This window comes from Schistosoma mansoni, chromosome 3 (assembly GCF_000237925.1).
Source record: "Schistosoma mansoni strain Puerto Rico chromosome 3, complete genome".
NCBI classification, from domain to species: domain Eukaryota; kingdom Metazoa; phylum Platyhelminthes; class Trematoda; order Strigeidida; family Schistosomatidae; genus Schistosoma; species Schistosoma mansoni.
In genome coordinates, this window is record NC_031497.1 from 10,653,356 (window position 1) to 10,662,243 (window position 8,888).

The window sequence follows — 8,888 nt, forward strand, 5'->3', positions numbered from 1 at the left end:
ATAAATAAATAGATAAAACAGGAAAAAAAATCTCTAACCATTTTGATTAGTTTTATAGTTCACTTTGTCGAAATGAGAATAACCAAGACATATGGAATAGAAATGACTGAAATGTTTCAATGTTATCTTTGAAAAAATGAACATTTTGAGTAATACAATTTTCTGTTTCTCTCTCTGCCTCTCTTCCTCACTGAATATGTAGTGATTTTGTGTGTGTGTGTGGGTGAGCGAGCGGGGTTATTCGTATGTGCACGCCATTAAACCCTCAAGAAGAGGCTAGTTGAGTTGAAATAGATAAAGCATTACGTGGACTAATATCTTTTCTCTAAAAAAAACAGTTGAATAAATAGAATCTTTGGTCTGAATGAAAATGTTTGAATTGACCTTTCTTGGGTTTTATAAAAACCAATTATATATGCTTAAATTTTACTAATGTTTATTTAAATTTTATTAAAATATTTAAATGTAATGCTGTGATAATGATGTTTTAAGGTAAATATAGTTCACAGTGGTCTATCAGTTAGTATCTGAAACACTTGAATAACAAATCACCGGTTTCACCATTGTTTAATCTACCTACGTTTGGTCAGACAAGTAACACTAGTGAACCTTGCACAAAGTATTGGTGCTCAAAGTCGTGTATATGATCTGGGATTTCCTCCCTAAGGCCACCTGCTTGAGTATCTGGGCTACCTATTCCTGCCATCTAGATATTTCAACAAGATATCTGTTTCCTTGTTTGTTTAACAGATCATTATGTCAATTAATTGCATAACTTATTCAGGTGCGTTTGTGAAAAGTTCACGATATTTCGCTGTACAAGTTACAAAGATGTACAGTCGGAGACATCATGATGGCTGGCAATATGCATTAAAAAGAATGAAGATTATTCAGATGTTGACTTCTGAAATGTAACTTATCATCCACATCAATCAAAAATAGGAAACGGAAGCTCGCTGAAATACTTTGTGCTGATAATTCTATATCGTACCAAAAATATAATATTGAATAAAGCTAATAATAAATAAATAAGTATATAAATAAGTATATATATGAATGCAATCGTTTGATTTTTCTTTGTACGAATTTGTACAAATTATTATTGACTCGTGAATTCAACTGTGAAAATACTACAATCTCCATAAATCATCATCCTGATAATGATCATGTGTTCATCAATGGCTAGCTTCAATGGTGTGAATGGTTGCACGAAATCATAGATCGATTTAAGTTAGATATTAAAACCGTTGGATGTCGGTTCAGTGATCTAGAGGTTAAACGTTTGATCTCGAGATCAAAAGTCATGGGTTCGATTCCCACGTGCAGAATCTTGGATGCTCACTGCTGAAGAGTCCTATTCTAGGATGAAATGACTGTCCAATGCTTCCAGGTTTTCAATGGTGGCCTAGCTTAGATTAACTCATGAATTCAACTGTTAAAATACTGCAATCTCCGCAAATCCCCATACTGATAATAAGTGTTGTTAAACTTATCAATCTGGGCTACTACATTCTTTTTAATGTACATTATATTTTAAAATCTATTCACAATGGTTATAACCTTAAGTTTCAATACTACACTTCAAATAATTAATAATTCATTTGAGTTTATGAGTTATATATAATTTTCAATTTGTTACTGACTACAAGGTCATTAAATCATTCTATTCGTGAAATATTATGATCAACAATGATTTAACCCTCATAGTTAACAGTCATGTCATACAAATGTACTTATATAAAGTTCATCATCAGCTATAAATCGATCAAGTTCAAATTAGATTTCTTTCTACTAAATATAGTATTCACTAATATTTCACATTTATTTTACAATTTGTACTTCACATAATGTTATGTACTTATTTGGCCAAATATCGAAATATATTTTAATATACATTTAATCTATGTCTAATATTAACTGAATTGAAAGTTTTCATATATATGACTAATAAATGATCATATTAGTGTTATTTGAATCCTTATGTGTGTGTATGGATGTATATATATATATATGTATGTGAGTATGTACTCGTGATTGTTTGTCTCTCAGCTTATTTTCCTATGTGTTTAATCATTCGAATAAATTAAAGTACCATAACGAAACTGCGACAGAATTACCCTTCAATATTAAATTTGTCATTGAAAATTTATCCGACCGGTTATCTTCCATCTGTTTGTTAAATATTATTTATCAACTAATTATAAAAAAATGTCCTTTTTGTTTTTAAAAGATTGAATACCATTATTTTTGCAGCATCAATAAGTTGAACCATGATATCTTTATTTATCAATTTTGATGAGAAGTATTAGATGACCTTTGTTTTTCAGATATGAGTATTAAGGTTTCTTCTTGTTATACACGTGTGTATGTATATACTATTTCATTAGACCTATCAAACTTTTGAAGTTAACATTTTGGTTTCATACTAATTATGTGCCATGATTAATTTTTGTTCATTGATCCGTGTATATTTTACTTTTTGATATATACAATAATTCATTGTCAAAACGACAATATCAACAAGATATTTCCTTGAATTTGTTGCATCTTATAGTTTGGTTACCAAGTTAGAGATTGTGAATTCATACATTCATTATGAAATATACTTTTATTTATTTGGTTAATACAATTAACTTAATTGTGTCTACTGTATTGCGTAATCGATTTTAACTTTCATTGTTTCTTTTTTTTTCAAATTAGACATCAGACAGTCCTGCTTTGTGTTGTAGTCTTAAATATTGTGTTACTATGACACCAAGTCCACGTTCACAAGGGAAGAAATCGAATGAATCATTGATAAAATCGGATACATCTACCATGAGTACAAAATCAAATAATCCCATAGTAAGTAGATTGTGTTGTTATTTTATTTTTAAAGAAAGTCGAGTATTTTGTTAACATTTCCCCAAACTATTACGTAACATTAACATTGTCTCAACACCAATTAAGATTAATGTGAGATAGTTGATTGTTCTTTACCATACAGAGTAAACAATGAATACTAATTAGTAGCTGTGTTATAACATTCAATGGGATTTTCTTGTTGTCGACATTAATTTTCATATTATACTATGACATATTTATATATAATGTACCAGTATGGAGGATTTATGGCGATTGTGATATTTTTACAGTTAAAATCACGAACTGAACTTAGCTAGACCACCATTGAAAAACTGCAACAACTAGATGGTCGTTTTATTCAAGTATAGGACTCTTCAGTGATCCATGTTCACAAGTCCGAGAGTGGAGGTCAAACCCAGGATCTTCGGTCTCGTATGTAAACCCTTAAACTCCAGACCACTTAGTCTGTATTCAGCAGTGTCAGTGTTTAATTTCAATCATTCTATGAACTCGTGCAACCCTTCATCTATTATGTGCGCTGTATAACTATTATACACCCGACACGGATTGAACTCTACTGGTATATATGGTGTATGGATAATCGCTTGTAAACTGGATGATGCTTAGTTGAAATTCATTTTGAACAAAATGTACCATTCAATGATTCCTTAAGATCCATTTAAAGAATAACACTAAGAGACGAGAGATACATGTGACTAAAATAAAAATTTAAGGCAGCTTGATGAAAGTTTTTATTACAAATAAGAAGCATTCACCTATAATAGTTATTTTATTGATAACGTAAATTTCTTTGTGTTTTTCTCCATAACACGATTGTTTTCGTTTTTTAGGTTAATTTAACAGCTGCATTCTTAGCTAAAAGACCGCGTGCTCATTCCCCTGCTATCGGTAACTCAAAGGATTGTGTCACTCCATTAGTTAAAAATGTAAGTCAAGTCGAAGACGCTATTTTAATTTATTTATTACATTAGTTATTCATTATATGCGTGGTGGGCATGATTTCATATCTAATACAATGTAGATACATACATGTGAATGTACATAATTCAGTAAAAAAAGAATTCTCATTATCCAATATAGACAATAGGGTCATCATACCATAGATGTTTATAGATCTAGATCAGTGTATTAGATATCCACGTTCATTTGGCGTAGTACAGGACGCGTTACTTTTATGATTCATAAACATGTTTCGGTAATTATCATAAGAGGTATTATCTTATTAAGATTTGTCTAAATTTCTGTTTCATAATCTAGCTGAATAAATATTCAGCAAAATCGAAGGAATTCTAATAATGAAAAAAGTTAATGTCATGTTCAACTATCTCTGTTTACAAAAGTAAACTGAATGACGTGACATCAGATGATGGTTAAAGTAGGTCAAATGAAAAGTTCGTTTCAAGTCCATGGAGTCACTAACTGTTGGTTTAAGCCACGTTCGTAGATCCATACTATCCGGTTAGAATTCGTTCAGAAACTGTGATCAGTTGTACGAGACATTAAGTGACATGACTTGGAATAGGTTAGATGCATTTATTTTTTACTTCTCTCATGATCTTGAGTTCTAGTGTTTCTTGGTATATACCTTTTCATTCTTCCATTTTAAATCATATTCTCAATATTCAGTCTTTCCTCTTATCGGTTCTACCGTAGTAAATGAAAAACTGAGGTGAGGGAAATCACTTTATTGCTGAACGCTATATTACAGAGTTCATTCCTGAAATATGAAAATCATGCATTAAATATATTATTTGCATATCTTCAGTTGTCCTTTACATACCTCATAATTCTTTTAACTCTGCTGTTATTACAATCGCTTTTTATTGCTCTTTTTATTCTCTTTAATTCAATCTTCCCAAATTTCTGCTGACAGGCATTTCACTATCAATTGATGCTACATACTACTTACAATTGTCAGCATAAGTAGCATACACCCAACTACTACAGTTATTTTGATCCCTTTTGATATTCATCTTAAGAATTTCATTGAATGATGATGATTTATAACAGATTGACTCAACAATGAATTGTTCTAGGTTATGCATTAGTTATTGCCTGACATAATTAAAATAGATGTAAAAGTTATGCTATGAACGATAATGATTTAACCCTTTTATTATTCATGTCTTCAATTTCTTTCTTTCTAGACTTTACACGGTCCAACACTTGATTTTCGAATACGTCGTACACCTACACATACTGTTTTACGTAATCAAAGCGTAAATATGATTCGTTCACCTGTATCAGCAATTTGTGGTCATTCAAATGGGAAATCATCTAAATCAGAAAATCAAATGATATATTTGTAGTAACAACAACAGCAGCAGCAACAAGAAAATAGAACACAACATTAATCCATCATCTTCATACACATTTTCAATCGTATTGTACATATCATCAACTTGATGTTTGATACCAGTCTCCTCATCACTGTGTAATTATTGTATTATATCCATGGTGAAAATTTATACAGATCAGTATTGTTAACAAATTGTTACTTTCTTACTTTCTTTCTGTTCATAATTTCATTTGATTTATTTCATTTGTTTTTTTCGTTTATTTACTTTTATATGTTATACAATAGTGTCAAATTATTGTATTCCCCCCTATTGAATTTTATTTTCCTATAATAGATTCATTCTGTTAACGGTTAAAAATGACAAAAAAGAACCCAGTACTTCATGTAAAATAAACTAATATTACGATGGTTTGTCAAGTTTTCGACAAAGATTTTTGTAATTAATGTGTACATTATTAATAATAACTATTTTCAACTGTTTCCCTACACACACACACACACCTAATCATTGTTTACTACCCTCTGTTATATTCTTTATATTATTTAAAAGACAAATGATAAATTGTGTAAATTTATTCATTTTTACAAAAATTGTAAATAATTTCAATTAATTTGTTGTTTATCATTGATTTTTTTTCTGAAAATAAATAAGATTCGTAAATGTTTTATTATCAGTTAAGGGTTGTGGGGATTGTTGAGATAATAAACCGATCAATGTTGGTCCACCATTGAAAACTTGCAAGCACTGGGCTGCTGTCTCGTCATAGTATGGAACATTAACCCTGTTGGGTACCGACTCAGTGGTCTAAAGATTAAATATTGACACACGAGACCAAAGGTCTTGGGTTTGGGTCCCAGATGTGGGGTCGTTGATGTTGCGCGGTTGAGACGGCCGTCTAGTGTCTCCAGATTTTGAATGGTGGTCTAACAGAGCTCGATTCATGATCTCAATTAGAATATTTGGGTTTATAAATGAGTAGTTGTTAAAATAAATAGCATCGAAACTATTACTTTAATGTAAATCGATCAGAAAATTATGATAATGACAACAAGTAAATCATTTTTATGTTGTAAATCTTACGTCTCGTTGTCTAGTACATAATTGTACACTTTTTTCATAGTTGTGTACGAGCATAGTTATGTTACAATTGTTATTCGGTATGAAAAACTGTAGTAAAATGAATACTATGAAGTTATCATTAGCAGTGTCGATATTCCTTTATTAATATTTATAGCATGATGTGATGCCTAATTTTATAAATGTTTCATGTGATTTTTTAATGTAAAGTTTGTGATCAATATTATTTGGATCCTATTTTACAATTTAGTTGCTAATTCCCTGTATTATAAGTGTGCGAAGGAAATTTATGTGTTTTGACTAATTCTTAGCCACCAAAGGTAACTTAGTTATGAGAGGAAATATTATTGATCATTTCTGATACAAAGTGAGTATTATGTTCTATATTTACTATCATTGATTAACTGAGAATTTTCATAAGAGAGGGCAGTACATTGTCTTAAATCTTTATTGTACAAACTAACTAAGGTTTCAATCTCTGAATAATTATGGAATATTTCTCAGATACATTAATTTTTTAAACATGTAGGCATTCGATAATATACATTGATTTTATCATTACAATAAAAATTCAGTTAAGACTTGCAATTAAGGAAAAAGTAAGTAGAAAATAAGATGTAATAAATTGTAGTTGAAAGATAGTTGAAAGAATCTTGTGAAAATTGGTTTAGTTAGTAGTTTGTATTTGCCACAGATTGTTTTAAGATGGAATAACTTTTACAAGCAAAGAAGACTGGACAACTGTCTAGTTCTAGCATGAGACTCGGCAGTGCACATACCAGCGAACTCATAACACATGTAGCCTCAAAAACACCCAGTACTATTGGTTTGGTTATAATTAATTCACTGCCGACATACCTGTACTCCTCCAGTCGAAACATCTTATTAGAATTTCAGGATCATCTTGAAATAAGTCACTGGTGAAACAGTCATAAATACAACTTATTAATTAATTTGTATATGAATGAATGGTCTAAGTAAATATGTATTTGTGTGCGCGTGTGGAATAGTCAATATACAAGGAGTAACAATAAAATGATCATACAGTCAAGAAAACAATAGTTTTTTTTGAAAAAATTGAAAGCAAAATAATAGAATTAATCACTGAAAAATCAGCGAATTGAAAGAATACAGGTTGAAGATATTGACCTTCTGATAGTTATAAACACGTGTCTGAATGTGTGTTGCTACTAATTATGGTGATAGACATAGAGATTTTCCGTCTGTAATCCTGTTACCGCCATCTTTTTACTAAATAAATTAACTAGATGACCTTACATTGTAAAAAAATTACGCTAATACTATGACAACCATTAAGATTTTCCTAAACATAATAAACAGAATGAATAATCAACAATCACATACATGTTAATGTAACCATTCATCTTCATTATCATCACCATCGTCATTATCATTATGAAGAGAGAATGTTGTTTTTCTATTTTCTTCTCTTCTTGTCAAGATAAAGAAAAATCCTAAGGGTATCCTGATACCAGCATAACTAGTTTTCTTCTCATTTTATTTCATCCCAGTATACTATCTTTATACGCATGTATGTAAACATTTAAGACGTTGTAACTAGCTGATAACAAGTTATTTAGACATGAAGTATAGTTGAATATATAAATAAACTAACAAGAGAGTAAGGAAAAAAAATCAGTTAGAAAGCTACTCAACTACAAAGAGAGTGAATCAATAGAGAGAAATAATGATTTATACATATTGTGATATTTTGATTAACCAGTAGGTGTTTTATGCCTAATTTAAATGATTTATTGCTAAATTTAACAAGTTTCCATTGTTTAATTATGAAAATAATGAGAAATTATGACTAATCGTTCAGACTACTAAGTAAAGATTAAACGATAAACATTGTAATGATAAAAAGAGAAAAAAATTTCTTGTATTATAACATGCATCAAAGAGTAACCTATTAGGGAATACTTAGACAACAGAAGACTTAACAACAAAACTCAACTATTTTTAATATTTAAGTAGATGGTCAAGATCCATATACCTTCTTGTATATGTTGGACACAGAATTGAATGCTATTAGGAAATGACAAAGGTATACGTTAGATCATTCGAAAAGATTTGGTTCTATCTTCCATATGACCACTATCAACTGGGTATCTCAAGATCATTAAAATATATTCCAACAGTTTCATAACAAGTATTTTTGAGAATATAAGTAATCTTTAATGCAAGTTTACAAGACCTATATCCTATTACTAATGAGAGAAATAGAACAACATCAATAACAAAATAAAGATCAGCACTCCACTGTTTAAGTTTATTGATAATTTTGGAATGAGGAAAGCTCTACCTTATTTAATATTCAATGATAGCGTGATATCTAGCATTTTTGAGTACCTTTCCGTTCACATAGCGTCAATACTGCATAACGAAGTGTAATTTTCATTGGGGATTTCATTTCAGTCATCTACAGATAGCTGCATTTGTCTTGTGAGTACACAGCATTGTAGCACATTTTTGCAATATCTAGCTGTTATCCATTCAACTGTTGAGTAGATGGTGCACATAAGAGTAGAAGTTTCGCTGGGGATTTCAATTCATACTTTGATCTTCCCTTTACTTGATTTTTTCATTCTGAGATTTAGACTGTGCTACAGTGTTGTGTGCCCA

The 8,888-nt window shown here is 30.3% G+C and overlaps 1 protein-coding gene across 1 annotated transcript in view; it reads left to right on the plus strand.

The window, feature by feature from the left end:
* The window catches only part of Smp_160610 (hypothetical protein), a gene marked incomplete at both ends in the record, with an annotated part of 14,162 nt that extends 8,988 nt beyond the window's left edge, over positions 1-5,174 (plus strand). The window contains 3 exons of the mRNA XM_018799180.1: positions 2,701-2,844; positions 3,696-3,791; positions 5,013-5,174. Of these exons, the coding sequence (XP_018650994.1) occupies positions 2,701-2,844; positions 3,696-3,791; positions 5,013-5,174 (402 nt within the window). The remainder of the gene's footprint in view (positions 1-2,700; positions 2,845-3,695; positions 3,792-5,012) is intronic.
* Between the last annotated feature and the right edge of the window lie 3,714 nt (positions 5,175-8,888).